Here is a 14,127-nt window from a genome sequence, read left to right on the forward strand (position 1 = left end):
GGAAATTAGGAGCTGCTCTGGGACTGCAGGTGTGGCTCAAGCAGTAAAGTGCCTGCTTTGCAAGTGCCAGGCCTTGAGTGCAAACCCCAGTCCCTCCAAAACAAACAAACCTACTCTGATGACGTAGAGAGAGGACAAAGCTTTGGAGGGTTGGTCTTGAAGTGGTGTTAGAAGGGAGATAGAGGAACCAGCTTAGGAGTTGAGCTTTCTAGGTTCAGGACCAGCTGTCATTGGCAGACTGCTGGACAAATGACTTTCACCTGAAATTCACTCCTCTCATTCCTAAGAACGCTTTCCACTCAGGCTTAATATGAAAATGAAGTGAGATCATTTAATTACACAACAGATAGCTAGCTGTTCCATAAGATATTGGTAACAGTTATTCCCAAGGTCTGGAGCAACATTCCCTCCAGTAGAGGCCTCCACTCCCCACTATACCCCGGACTTGGGGAGTCACTGTGCTGGGCCTCCAGACTCTCTGGTGGGGTACAGGATCCTGGCTTGACCAGAGGGAGGCATGAGCCAAATCTCATAGGTTTATTTCTTTGGCACAAAAAGGACAGTCAATCTGGGCAAGCGAGATTCATCTGTCGACACCGGGAGCCTGGGGCACCTGGTCCCTGTTCCCCATGCTCAAATCCATGCACGTCCACCCTGTATTCCGTATAGGTCACGGCCTCTGTGCAAAATACCTGCTGAAAAAAATAGAGATATTTAAAAAAAAAAAAAAAAAAAAGGTGGTGCGTTCATGCCCGTCAGTCACCAAGGGCTACAGTCAGGTGCAGGTCCAGGAAAGCCAGTTGTTCAACTGCTCAAGTGTCCCAGGCAGCCATGCCGTGTGCGCATGGAAGGCAGGGTCCAGGTCCTGCGAGACAGAGTGCTCAGAGCTCAATGGTGTCACTGGAGGCGCTGCGGGAGTCCCCAGGCTTGCAGCGCGCATGGACCTCGCCCTGGGGCTCCCCGGGCCGGGCAGGGGTGGGCGCGGGCACTGGGGTCGGGGCAGGCAGTAGCTGCACCGTGCTGGGCAGTTCATCTAGGGGCAGACTGTCGACCGACGACAGCCCGTGGCGCCATGGGTTCCAACTGATCTTGAGCGATCCCCTGGAGAAGCTGTCCAAGGAGCTGCCGGAGGCGGCCACCGCAGCGGCCACTCGGCCGGGCTCGTCGGAAGCGGGCTGCGGGGCCGGCACGCGCACGCGCACGTCGCTGAGCGAGCGGCAGCGGCCGCGGAGCAGCGAGGAGCCGGCGCCGTCGAGCTCGGCGTCGGGGTGACTGCCCCGGCGCTGCCGCAGAGCGCCCCCTGGCGGCGGGGAGGCTAGGCCACGCAGACCGCAGCGCTGGAACACGCTGTCTCGTACCAGGTGCTCGCGGAAGAGCGCCGCGTCGATGCTGCGGCTCAGGTTGATCGGTGACGGCGGCCGCAGGTCCAGCTCGCTCAGCGACGGCGCGGGCCCCACGCTGCTGCGGGACGGTCCCGGGCCACCCTGCCGGCCGCGACCCAGCGACGCAGCTGAGCCCCAGGCGCCTGAACTGGGCGTGGCAGGTGGCCCACCTTCTGCGGGGTTGCGGATGAGGCTCTTGCTGATGTCCAAACCGCCTGTGCCGATGCCACTGGGTCCCGCATAACAGTTGTTGGGTCGCTCGGGCACCTCGCTCTTGCCCGACGGCGCGGGGCACGCCAGGCGCAGCAGCTTAGCCCAGCAAGCGTGCTCCGTGGGCGGCCTGGGACGCGTGGCGGCCACAGCGGCCAGCGCCAGGGCGAGTGCCCATGTCACCTCCAGCAGACGCAGCCAGAAATGGACGCCCCACCAGGCCCAGGAGAAGCGGCCCACCTGGCCTGGGCCCGGATACAGCCAGAGCGCAGCCGCCAACTGCAAGCCGCTGGCCAGCAGCCCCAGAGAGCCCGCCACGGCCAGCAGCCGCGGGCCCGGGCTGGCATCCCAGCCCCGCGGGCCGTCCAGCAGGCGGCGACGGCATAAGCACAGCGTGCCCAGGGCCACCGACGCGCCCCAGGCGCACGACAGGCCCTGCGCCAGCAGGTTAACCACAGGCTTGGTGGAGAGCAGGTCTGTCGCGAGCAATCCCACGCCGTGCACCAATGCCACAGCTCCCAGCAGGAGCGGGTTCTGCAGCGGCTGTGGCAGCCCCACGCCCAGGCCCAGCAGGGTCAGGGCCGCCAGCGCCGTGAGTAGCAAAGGGAAGGGCAGGTTGTAGAGCACCAGGCCGGCGTGCGTGCCCAGCCGCGCCTGCGAGCCATAAGGGTCGGTGAGCATGTAGGCAGATCGCAGACCCGAAGCCACCAGCACCAGCACCGCAGCCACCAGGGCCAGCCGGGGCCCTGTCAGGGCAGCTGCCAGTGTGGCCAGTGCCAGTAACGCAGGCAGCAGGAAGAGCACCCCCACCCCATAGACGTGCAGCTCCCAGGAAATACTCAGCACCTGCCGCAGGGGCCCCCAGAGCAGAGGGGGTGCAGTGGCATTGGCTGGGGGACTGGAAGCTGGTGCTGAAGCCACAGAGCTGGCTGAGGGTTCCGGTGGGGGTGGCTGGCCCAGGGCTCGTTGAGTGGTGACTCGAATGAGGCCTCGGCGTGTTGTTGAGGGGGCCTGCACTGGGGGTGCTGGGGGATGGCTTTGGGGGCGTCCTGGCCACTCCTCAGCTTCATCTGCAATAATAACAATATTAAAATTGACCTTAAAAGTGCTTTTGATTTTCTGTCACTCTCCAGTGTCCTTGGTGTTTTACCAAACTTTCCAAGGACCCCTGTTAAATCACCTGCCAGTCACTGGGTTGTGGAGTGGTGGAATATTTAACATAGTGCCCGACATCCAGCAAGAACTGGAGGGCAGTGAATTAGCACTGTTATTCCTGGTACTATCAGGGAAGTAAGTCAGCCATTCTCAACAGGCCTGGCACCCAAGGAATCAGAATTTCTTGCTTTGTGGCCCAGGCATTGGAATTAAAAACAAAAAACAAAAACTCCTCCAGGGATTTGCCAGTTGGACAATCACGGCACCAAATATAATCCACGTTAATGTAAAAACATTCTGAATTGGGCATAGTGGTGAACAACTATAATCCCAGTTACTCAGGAAGCAGACAGGAGGATGGTGAATTCGAGGCCAGCTGAGGCAAAGTTAGTGCAAGACCCTGCCTCAAAAACAAAAGGACTGGGGACTGCTGGGGCATAGTTTTAAGTGGTAGAGCATTTGCCTAGCAAATGCAAGGCCCTGAGTTCAATTCCCAGCATCTAAAAAATATTTCTATCTCTAAAGGGCAAAAGACTTCTCCCAGAGCCCCCCAGAAAGTGTGGTTATTATCCTCAGTTGTTTGACAGAGGACCTAGCAAGTCTCTCAAGCAGCGTTTATCTCCATTTACCCATCTTCCTACCCCCACCCCCTTCTTGGTATTGGACAGAGTACTCTTTCCCCAAGCCCCCCGCCATGCCCTCACCTGGCTGCAGGGCCCCCACAGGGCTGTCTGTTCGGTTTGTAGTTGGGCCAGGGTCTGAGAGACGAGGGATGAGGGACTTGGAGGTGCCCGGAGCCTCCACTGCTCCTCTCACCCGCTGAGGAGAGACCGGATCTGCTCCGTTCATTGCTGCTATGGCTGAAATGACAAGAGTAGTCACCACTTCACCTGACTCTCACGCAGTCCCCACGATCCAGTCCCTCAGGACGGGGCTACCGTCAGAATGAGGAAGATGAGATCCAGAGTCACACAGAGCCAGGGAACCCAGCTGCCTTGGACCATTCCCCCTTCCTGCCCTGCTTACCCCCTCACTGTGATACCCACCTGGATGTGGCTGCCTGTCTGGAGTCTGGGAAGCTGGAGTAGGTGTGGGCTGGGGTCCTGGGGTGTCTTTAACATCAGGAAGGTCAGGCTGCTTGGATGGGGGACCTGGGGAGCTGAGTTCCCAGGTCTCTCCAGCTCCAGCCTTCTTGAGGGGCTCCACTGGTTGCTCCTCAGGAAGAGGAAGGCTTCTGGCCAATGCCAGGTCTGGCTGGGCCCCAGGCTCCTGAGGGGACACCATCTCAAGTGGGGGTGCTGAGCCCACATGAGGGGTCGCTGGATCCTGCTGGGTGGAGATGGGAGCTTGGGCTGCCTCCTGGAAGTCCTCCTGGTGCTCACCCTGTCCTTTCAGCAACGGCCTCCTGATAGTGTGGGGAGAGCCAAGGTGGTCCAAGGGGGAAGTCTGTGAGACTCTGGTCTTAGCTTTGGCCTTCAGACCCTCATCTCTAGGTATTTGCTGCACCACTGGGCCTCCAGGCTCCTGTGGGAAGGGGGCAAGTGTGGTCACCTTTAGTTGAAGTCTGGGAGTTGTGGAGATAGAGGTAAGGTTGGGGGGTGCCACTGGCCGTGGGGCCAGTGCTTCTTGCTCCAGAAGGTCCTGTGAGTCGGGCGGTCCTGTCCAGCCCTGGGAGCTGGGCCCTTGAGCCAGCTGAAGGTCATCAGTTACGGGGAGTTGTTCTCGATGGGCCCCGTGAGCTGCTTTGGGTCCATGCAGGGCTGGGCCTAGAGGAGAATCTGCAGGTCTCTCAGGGCCTTCAGCAGGGACCTGGGGAATATCAGAGTGCCAGGGGCTCTCCTCTCTGGGATTCTGGTCAAAAGCCTGAGACTCTGATGGTACCAGGTGGGGTCCTGAGTCCTCAAGTGGCCTGGGAAGGCCCCTGCATAGGGCAGGGCCAGTCCCTAGAGATGGCAGCAGCAACAGCAGCAGGAGGCCACATATGTGGCCCCATGGGCTGAGGACCATGGTCTACTCTGATGCCCTGGCACAGAGTCCTCAACTTCAAGTCCTCACTGGACGAACCTAGAAAAAAGGAGAGGGGATGGCATGTGAGGGGTGGGAACTCCTGTGACTTCCCCAGGGGGCTGGTAGGAGAGAAAGAAGACAAACACAGTGGCCCAAAAGACCAAAAATCGTATGTTCTCCCTCATATGTGGACATTAGATCAAGGGTAAACACAACAAGGGGATTGGACTATGATAAAAGCGAGAGCACACAAGGGAGGGGTGAGAATAGGTAAGACACCTAAAAAATTAGCTAGCGTTTGTTGCCCTTAACGCAGAGAAACTAAAGCAGATACCTTAAAAGCAACTGAGGCCAATAGGAAAAGGGGACCAGGTACTAGAGAAAAGGTGAGATCAAAAAGAATTAACCTAGAAGGTACCACACATGCACAGGAAATTAATGTGAGTCAATGCCCTGTATAGCTATCCTTATCTCAACCAGCAAAAACCCTTGTTCCTTCCTATTATTGCTTATACTCTCTCTACAACAAAATTAGAAATAAGGGCAAAATAGTTTCTGCTGGGTATTGGGGGGGGAAGGGAGGGGGCGGAGTGGGTGGTAAGGGAGGGGGTGGGGGCAGGGGGGAGAAATGAACCAAGCCTTGTATGCACATATGAATAATAAAAGAAAAAGGAAAAAAATAAAATAAAACTCAAGCATGTGAGACAACAACAACAACAAAAAGAAGACAAACACAGGTGGCAGCTTCTCCCCTGCTTTTAAAGTTTTGAAACTTGCATCTCTGGTTATGTGACTTGCCCTGCTTCAACCTTCCATGGCTCCCTGTTGCCCTCAGGAGAGAATATAAGCTCCTTTTCTAGCCTTGCGAGGCTGCTCACTTGTTCTTCAACAGCCACGGGACTGTCCTGATCCCCAGGTTTTTGCTTCTGCTGTTCCCTCAGCTTGGAATGCCACCTCCCTTGTCCTTCTTCCCTTGCTGAAATCTGATTTTTGAAGGGCCACCTCCAGCATGGGAGAGGTGGAGAGCACAGGTGCCCCTGCCCTGAGAAGGGACCTCAGCTGGAATCCCAGCTTTGCCATTTCCTGGGTGAAGTACTTCAGTTCTCTGGACTGCAGCTTTCTCATCTGTAAAATGAGTCTCACAAGAGTGTCTCACTCCAGGGTGTGTGTGTGTCCTGTGAGGCTTAAATAACAAGGCATGTAAGGAACAGGCCTGCAAAAGGAGCCGGGAGGCTTTATAGCCCTTGTAATTTTCTCCTTAGCCAGAGAACTTTCTCTCCCCATTCCCCTAACTAACTCAACAAATCAACAGAACATATGCTATATTGGCTGGCCCTGGGGATAAAGCAGCGAACAAGATTGACGAGATTGCCCTATGGAGCTGGCATTCTAGATAAGAGACTAACTACACATAATTCTAAGTAAGGTAAGCCATGAAGAAAATAAAACGAGGGTGAGCAGGTAGAGGGATAAGAGCCTGTTTACACAGGTGGTGCCAGGAGGGCTCCGAGGTGATGCGTAAGCTGAAAAGAAGGAGCCAGGCATTTTGAGAGTTGAGGGAAAAGTGTTTTTGATAGGAACAGCAAATGCAAAGGCCCTGGAGCAGGAATGAGATACGTGTAAGAACTCAGATGGATGCAATTCAACAAGCGAAGGAGGAAGTAGCAGAAAGAAGGGGATATCAGGAAGGCAGGGGCTGGGTCAAAAGGGCCATCCAGGCCACCATAGGACATCTGGATTTTATTCCACATACCCCGGGAAGCCGTCGGGATTGGGAAGCATGGGAGTGACAAGTACTCACTTGTCTTTAGTGTTTTAAGAAGGGAGAGAGAGCCAATGCACAGGTAAGCTATAATGGTGGCTCATTTCAACTTAAATGTTCCTCCTCCAGGAAGCCTTCTGTTCCTGACCCTCCTGGGCATTGGGCACTGGTCCCCTGGTCACACTGAGTAATCTTCTGTTTCTTTCACCTCACATCTCCAGCCCCTGTAAGTAGCCGGTCCTGGTGGATATTCCCTAAAGGTTCCTGTTCCCCAGAGTCCCTCCCTAAGTAGGCCAGGGAGGCAGGAGTGGCCCAGGGCCAGCAGAGGGACATGGTGGCTGAAGGAGCTGAGGCCTGGCTGTATTTGGGGCAGGGGCCTTGCTCTTTTCTTCTCTGGTATTCAGCTGTCCCCAGAGCTCCTTGGCTCCTAGCCCTTGGTGGCTCAGACACCTTGAGAAGCTGCTAAAATCTCCAGGTCCCCTCTCTCCAGGAAAGGGCTCAGGCTCACCAAAGGCTGTGGACAATTTCAGGGGCTTCAAAGACCTCTTGGGCTCACCGCTCAAACCTGAATTTGGACTCTGCCTTAGAGCCCTGGCAGTTCACTTCTCAAACCCGTGCTGTGCTCTGCTCTTGGCCCAGGCTGGGGGCTGGGCACCATAAAGAGGCAGGGTTGGGGCTGAGGGCTCTCTGAGGAGGAGAGGCTCCTGACACAGACAGGTACTGGTCAATAATGCTGACCTGTGTGGAGGTCTTACCCAGTTAGGCTCCTGTGCTAATCCTCTCCACAAAAGGAGGTGTGAGTATACCCATTGCACAGGGAGGGAATCCAGGTCCAGAGAGGTTGAGCGACTTGCCCAAGGTCACACAGCCGGCTGAATGCACACACTAGCAGTAGTGAAGCACACAGGACTCGTTTTGCACTGCAGATCCTAAAGCTTTGCCGAGGTGGAGACGGTTAAGCTGGGCCTTCAGAGAATAGCATGCCATCTGCCTACCACCCCCGATCCAAGAGATGTGGGCACTTGCAGATAAGGCGGAGGCTCTCCAGGCTTTGGGGTCCCGTGGTGGTGGCTGCACAGATTTGGGGGTTGGGGAGATCTCCTCGCCGCAGGGACTGGGAGAGAATGGCCTGGGGGCAGGGCGAGGGCCGCCGCAGGGCAGCCTGCAGGAGCTGGTCCATCTCGGGTTACCTCTCTTCCTCGTCCTGGGTCTCCTGTCCCTGGCTCCGCGCCTTCCCGCAGTGTCCCGGGTGGGGGTGGGGGTGGGCTTGTCGCCCACGCCCGTGAGGGGTCTGCAGGCCGTGCCCTCTGCCTGGGTCCCGCCATCACCCCCTCCCTGCGCCAGCTCCTCACCTGCGCGCTGCGCCCCGCGCCCGGCGCCCGCAGCCCGGCCGGCGTTCACCTTGCGCGCGTCCCTGCAGCCGCCCGCGCGCCGCATCCTCCGGGATGCGATGCTCAGGCTTGGCCAACCGAGCCCGGCGCTGCCGATCTGATCGCCGAGCCCGCCCACACCACAGCCGGCGGCTTAACCCTTTCTCCTGGCGGTGGACTGTTCCCGGTCCTCACCGCTCGTCTCGCAGACACCAAGGCTGAGAGCTGCACTGAGTCAAGTGCAGGCAGCTTTCCTGCGGGAGGGCGCCCGCTGCGTTTCCATACCCCTGAGGCAGGGAGCTCCCCGCCCTACTCTAAGGGGTGGCTATCCCATAATGCATCCGTACTCGCCCATGGGTAAGTCCTACCTGCAGCTACACGTGCGTCTCTCAGATGGTCTTCAGTGCGGCTACTTACGCATATTAAATCGAAATGATCTCAGAGTGGATATGTTGTTCCTGTACTTTGTCGTCCCCCCATCACTGTACACTTTATTCTGGGTAAATGCCCACAGATCTATCTCCCCTCTTAGCTTTGTGCTATTGCTCATTTCTCCTTGTGGTTGGATGCCTGGGTGTTCTCCAGCCTATTGCAAAAAAAGAAAATGTTGTAGCTTTAAGAAAATCTGTGTGCAGTTTTCTTTCTTTTCTCCTTTGTGGTACTGGGGTTTGAACTCAAGGGCTGGCATTTCCAGACGGGGGCTCTCCCACTTGAGCCACACACCCAGCATGTCTCTCTCTCTCTCTTCTTGACACAGGTCTCCCTGTGTTGTCCAGGCTGGTCTCAAACTCACAAGGCCTTAGCCTCCCGGTGGCTGGGACAGCAGGCTCACGGATGTGGCATGCCCACTTACACCTGTTTTGGCACTACGGGCTTTCCATGCTTGGTGACATCTCACTGGCTCTTCGGTTTCCCTGTGCTCTAGTCTTCTCCCTGGGCTTCTTTCAGCGTGCCCTTGTAGCACAGGATTCTGGGCTCTTACCATTGTGGCACCCCTCAACATTAAAGCATAACTCTTGGGGGCTGTGTGCATGGCTCAAGTGGTAGAGCACCTGTCTAGCAAGCGCGATGGCTCTGAGTTCAAACCCCAGTACCGCCAAAAACAAAAACAAAAACAAAAGTGTAACTTTTGGAAATGAATGTAGTTGGGAATAAAGCAGAACTTTCATCTCCCCCTTCCTTGATTCTACTGTTCCATTAATATGGTCTGTTATGGTTTGTTCCTCAACCACCCACGTGCTAAAGGCTTGGTGGCCAGCTTGTGGCTCTGTCAGGAGATGGGACCTAGTGGACGGAGGTTAAGTCACTGGGGGTGTGCTCTTGAAGGGGGATATTAGGACCCTAGCCCCTTCCTCTCTTGCTCTGCTTCCTGGCTGCCATGAGGTGAACAGACCCCTCCCCCATGTGCTTCTGCATCCATAGACCGAAATATCCAAACCCACGGGCCAAAGGAAACCTTTCCTCCTTATAAACTGATTATCTCAGGCACTTTGTCACAGTGGTAGAAAGCTGACTCACACATTGCCTTACACTAAATTGATGTCCCTGCAACACTTTGTCAGTCACTTGGACATACTGGATTTCCACATCTCTGTGTGCAGTTGGCTTCTTGACCCTCAAGGTAGCTGTCTACCTTGATTGTTTATTTGATCTTGTTAGAGCTAGTCTGTTCTAGCATTGTGGGATGTTATGTTTTCTTATTTTGGCAATGCTAGGATTGAGCCCAGAGCCTAAGCACTTTACCTCGGGCTGCATTCCCAGTTCCTTTGCTTTTAGTTTATTTTTCAGGTAAGGTGTCATGCTTCTGACTGGAGCCAGCCTCAGACCTTAATCCTCCTGTCTCTGCCTCCCACATAGGGGGAGTTATGGATGGGCATCACAATGTCTGGCCCTTCTGGATATTAATTGTATATGTAGAGGACAATTGGCATGGGGGTGTCCCCTTCCTGCCAGCATTCTAGTGTCCTTTGGGAGTCCCTCTGCCTTTTTCCCTATGGACAGTCTTGGTGGGGGGGGGCAGTCCTAGGGGCCAGTACAGAAACTGGGGTCCAGATTCCTTCTCTCACTGCCCGTGACTCTCAGATAGGCTTTGTTTTGAGATGTTAGGGTCCCCTGAGTGGGTTCAGGGTTGGCCTGGTTCCCTTCCTCAGTTTCCCCCAGGAGGGCAGGTGTGTGTCCATCCTGTCTGCAGGACTGGCTGGTCACTGGTGGCCCCAATCTCATCGTGTTTCCAAGTGACCCACTACAGGGGCTCTGAGATTCCAGACAAAGGCAGGAGAGATTATGATACCTTTGGCCAGAGGCCAAGGTGAAAACTGAGCGGAGGGAAAGAAGAGGCTGGGAGGGGCAGAGGTGAATGTAAATGGGGAACACTGGGTGCCAGACATAGGTGAGGAACTCTTGGCATCGTACTGGAGACCCTGGGTTGGTGGAAGTGATGTGTGTGTGTGTGTTTCCTAGTGTGGGGTGGGTAGCAGTCAAAGTTTCCATTTATCAAGCACTTAGTCTGCTGAGAGCTGTGCATTATTCTTTTTAAGTCCTCACAACAAACCTACGTATTATGTTCATTTTATAGCTGACAGGCTGAAGCTCAGAAAGTGTAAGTAACTTGTTAAAGGTCACACAGCAACTAAAAGGCCCTGAGTGTCACTTTAGAGCCTGTTCTCTTCATAGTGATGACACATTCTGGCCCTCATAAGAACCTCAGAGAGGAGAAAAGGGAAGATGAAAATCAGGCCTTCCGGTTAGGAGTTAGTCTATGAAAATAAGCCCTCCACCTGGGATTACTGTTGAAAGGGCTTCAGACCTGCACAGCTGGGAGCTGTAGGGAACACTCACTGAAAGTACCTTGGAAGCTCCTGTGGAGAGAAAGAAGAAAAGGTGAGGGCGAGGTGCTGGTGAGGATGAATTCTGCTCAGACAATGCCCAGAACAGATGGCTGGCATCTACTCTGGCTTAGTTTGCACTGGCAGGCACAATGGACAAACAAAAGGCAGACCAGGTGGGAGATGGGGCAGGCTGGTTAACCTGGTCCAGGCTCTGCCAGCTGTCCTCAACTCCGAGTTGAGCAAGTTGCACTCTGCCTTGAGCCTGGCCAGATTAAACCTAAAGGGGACCTGGAATGTTAACTCATTTGTTCTCAGGATTCAGTTCTCACCTACACCAACAAAACTGATCTTTTAAAAAACTGTTTTAGTTAATAAATCTGATACTTGAAAACCAAAACTTCCCCTCACTCCCCCTTTCTCAGAAGCAATGATTTTTAACTCTGGTATTTTTTTGGTATCTATTTCCTAAGCATCAGACATATATGTCTGCTATGTATACATATATATATATATCAGACATATATATGTATGTGTGTATATGTGTGTGTGTACACACACACACACACACACACACATATATAGGCAGTATAGAGGTTTGAACTCAGAGGCTCACACTGCTGGGCAGGTGCTTTTACCGCTTGAGCCACTCTGACAGCCCTTTTTTTGTGATGGGTTTTTTTGAGCTAGGTCTTGTGAAGTATTTGCCTGGAGATGGCTTCGAACCTCAATCCTCCTGATCTCTGCCTCCTGAGTAGTTAGGATTAAAGGCATGAGCCACTGGTGTGAGGCAGTGCTGTGGTTTAAACTCAGGGCCTCACACTTGCTAGGTGGGCGCTCTACCACTTGAACCACACCACCAGCCCCAGACTTAAATTGTTATGTAAGTTGTTTTTGCACTTTTTGATATTGTCTACTGATTTCTGTGAAGACTATATGAAGGTTTAGCTTTTATCTTACTTGCCAGGCTCTCCTGTAGTTTTTGTTTCTATCAGCAATCTGCATGTACCATATTAGAACTGTGACACAGTTATTGAAGCTGATTCAAGAAGTGTGCTGTGATTACAATTAATTTCTTAGGCCTCCTGTTTTTCTGTGGTAAGTACTGCTTGATTTCTAATTTGCTTAATCTTTTTAGGTAAGTGAAACATAATCTGAATATTTCATTTCCACATCCAGATAAGAATACTTTTAAAAATGCAGCATCTACAGAATATACAAATAACATGGTTTCTTTAACAAATGATTGACTTGAGAAAAAAGTGGGGGAAGGAGAGAAAATTGTTATAAAAGATTTGAGAAACATAGCAACCAAATGCCACGTGGCCTTGTTGGCATCCTCATTCAAACCACCCACAGCAAAAAGGCATTTTAAGACAACTGGGGGAAGGAATAAGCAGCAAGGTGTGGTGGCTCACACCTGTAATCCTAGCTACTTGGGAGGCAGGTTCAAGGTCAGCCAGAACAAAAAGTTTGTAAAACCCCAGTTTGAGTTTGTGGTCCTAGCTACGCAGGAGGTAGAGATTAGGATGGTCATGGCTTGAAGCCACCCTAGAAGAATAGTTCATGAGACCTTATCTTGAAAATACCCAAGACTAAAAGGATTGGCAGAATGGCTGAAGCGGTAGAGCACCTGTCTTGCAAGCACAAGGCCCTGAGTTCAAGCCCCAATACTGGAAAAAAAAAAAAAAGAAGTGTGTGTGTGTGTGTGTGTGCGCGTGTGCGTGCGCGCGCGCGCGTGGGGGGGGATCCACAGCTATAGACATAGGGTTTTTTTTGTTTGTTTTTCAATTTTCTTTTTTTTATTATTATTTTATTATTCATATGTGCATACAAGGCTTGGGTCATTTCTCCCCCCTGCCCCCACCCCCTCCCTTACCACTCACTCCACCCCCTCCCTCTCCCCCCCACCCCCTCAATACCCAGCAGAAACTATTTTGCCCTTATTTCTAATTTTGTTGTAGAGAGAGTATAAGCAATAATAGGAAGGAACAGGGCTTTTGCTGGTTGAGACAAGGATAGCTACACAGGGAGTTGACTCACATTAATTTCCTGCAGACACAGGCTTTTGAACCTGCTAATCTTCCCAGGCTGCTCCAGTGAGGCTGAGAGGCTGGAGGAAGACGTGAGCTGGGGACCAGGTCGGAGCAGGTCCACAGGTGGTCAGCACATGAAAGGCCCAGGCACATGCTGGCTGACCCGAGACCTCTCTGCACCAGCAGTTGCAGGTGTCTCCCTGCTACTCTCCATCTATAGTCTGAAGCCTCAGGGCCGTGATCACAGGAGACCTTGATGCCAGCTGCTGAGGGGTTATAGATCTTCCTCCAGTCCCCATCTTTTTGACAGATTGAGATCTAATCCACTTGTGTCACCTACTTAGTGCACTATCCAGTGGTTTGCAGGACATTCACAGATGTGCGCACCTAGCACCACATTCAGCTTTGTTTTCTATTCATTTTTTGTGTCCTGGGAATCAAATCCAGAACCTTGCCTATGGTAGGCAAGATCAATGAGCCACATCCCCAGCTCCTATCACATTCAGTTTTGTTTTGTTTTTGTTTTTTTTCGGTGGGACTGGGGTTTGAAATTAAGGCTGTGAACTTGCAAAGCAGGCACTCTACTGTTTGAGCCTCACCTCTAGTCCATTTTACTCCGGTTATTTTGGAGATGGGGTCTTGTGAACTCTTTGCCCAGGCTGGTCTTGAACTGCAATCCTCCCAATCTCAGTCTTCCAAGTAGCTAGTGTTACAGGCATGAGCCACTGGTGCCCGGCTCACATTCAGTTTTAGAGCAGTTTCATTACCTACGATACTTGGGATCTGGAGTGCCAGTCAAAGGTCCATGTGTTGAAGGTTTGATCCACAGTCTGTGTCACTTAGTGGCAGGTAATAGAACCTTTGAGGAGTGAGGCCTAAGTGGAGGAAGTCAGGTCTTTGGGGAGTGTGCCCTCAAAGTGGATACCAGGACCCCAGCCCCTTCCTCCTCCTTTCTCTGCTTCCCAGCAGCTGTGAATTGAGCAGCTTTGTACCACCACGTGCTCCCACCATGATGTGCTGCCTCACCACAGGCTCAAAAGCAACAAAGCCAGTCATGGAGTGAGACCTCTGAAACTGTGAACCAAAATAAACCTTTCCTGGTTAAGTTGATTTCCTTAAGTATTTTGTCACAACAATGGAAAGATAACATATTACCTGAAGAAGAAATTCAGACCCATTAGCAATCACTTCCCATTGTCCTTCCAAGTTCTAGCAACCACCAATCTACTTTTATCTCCATGGATTTGCTAATTTTGGACACCTCATTAAAAATGGAAAGGGCTAGAGGTGTAGCTCAGGGGTAGAGCAATTTCCTTGCCTATGTGAGACTCTGATTTCCATCCCCAGCATCCTCAGCAAAACAATTTTAAAAAGGGACAT

General features: G+C 52.9%; 1 protein-coding gene across 2 annotated transcripts; it reads right to left on the reverse strand.

Moving 5' to 3' along the window:
* Positions 1–305: 305 nt before the first annotated feature.
* On the reverse strand, positions 306–8,455 carry Prrt3 (proline rich transmembrane protein 3). Of its 2 annotated transcripts, XM_074044380.1 has the most exons (5): positions 8,255–8,455; positions 7,869–8,140; positions 3,794–4,811; positions 3,452–3,607; positions 306–2,662 (listed from the first exon to the last, which is right to left on the reverse strand). In XM_074044380.1, exons 3-5 carry the CDS (start codon positions 4,752–4,754, stop codon positions 882–884), a joined length of 2,898 nt encoding a protein of 965 aa, XP_073900481.1. In that variant the 5' UTR covers positions 4,755–4,811; positions 7,869–8,140; positions 8,255–8,455; the 3' UTR covers positions 306–881. The 2 variants fall into 2 exon arrangements, with proteins under 2 accessions (XP_073900481.1, XP_020023152.1); XM_020167563.2 differs by lacking the exons at positions 7,869–8,140; positions 8,255–8,455 and adding an exon at positions 7,272–7,844.
* Between the last annotated feature and the right edge of the window lie 5,672 nt (positions 8,456–14,127).

Source organism: Castor canadensis, chromosome 10 (assembly GCF_047511655.1).
Source record: "Castor canadensis chromosome 10, mCasCan1.hap1v2, whole genome shotgun sequence".
NCBI lineage: Eukaryota > Metazoa > Chordata > Mammalia > Rodentia > Castoridae > Castor > Castor canadensis.

What these genes read in the sequence shown, in the direction of transcription:
- Prrt3 (XM_074044380.1), bottom strand. Translation starts at nt 4,754, where the DNA reads ATGGTCCTCAGCCCATGGGGCCACATATGTGGCCTCCTGCTGCTGTTG. An exon ending in AGACAGGCAGCCACATCCAG is followed by an intron (nt 3,608 to 3,793) that starts GTGGGTATCACA and finishes TTGTCATTTCAG; the next exon opens with CCATAGCAGCAATGAACGGA. An exon ending in TGTGGGGGCCCTGCAGCCAG is followed by an intron (nt 2,663 to 3,451) that starts GTGAGGGCATGG and finishes TTATTATTGCAG; the next exon opens with ATGAAGCTGAGGAGTGGCCA.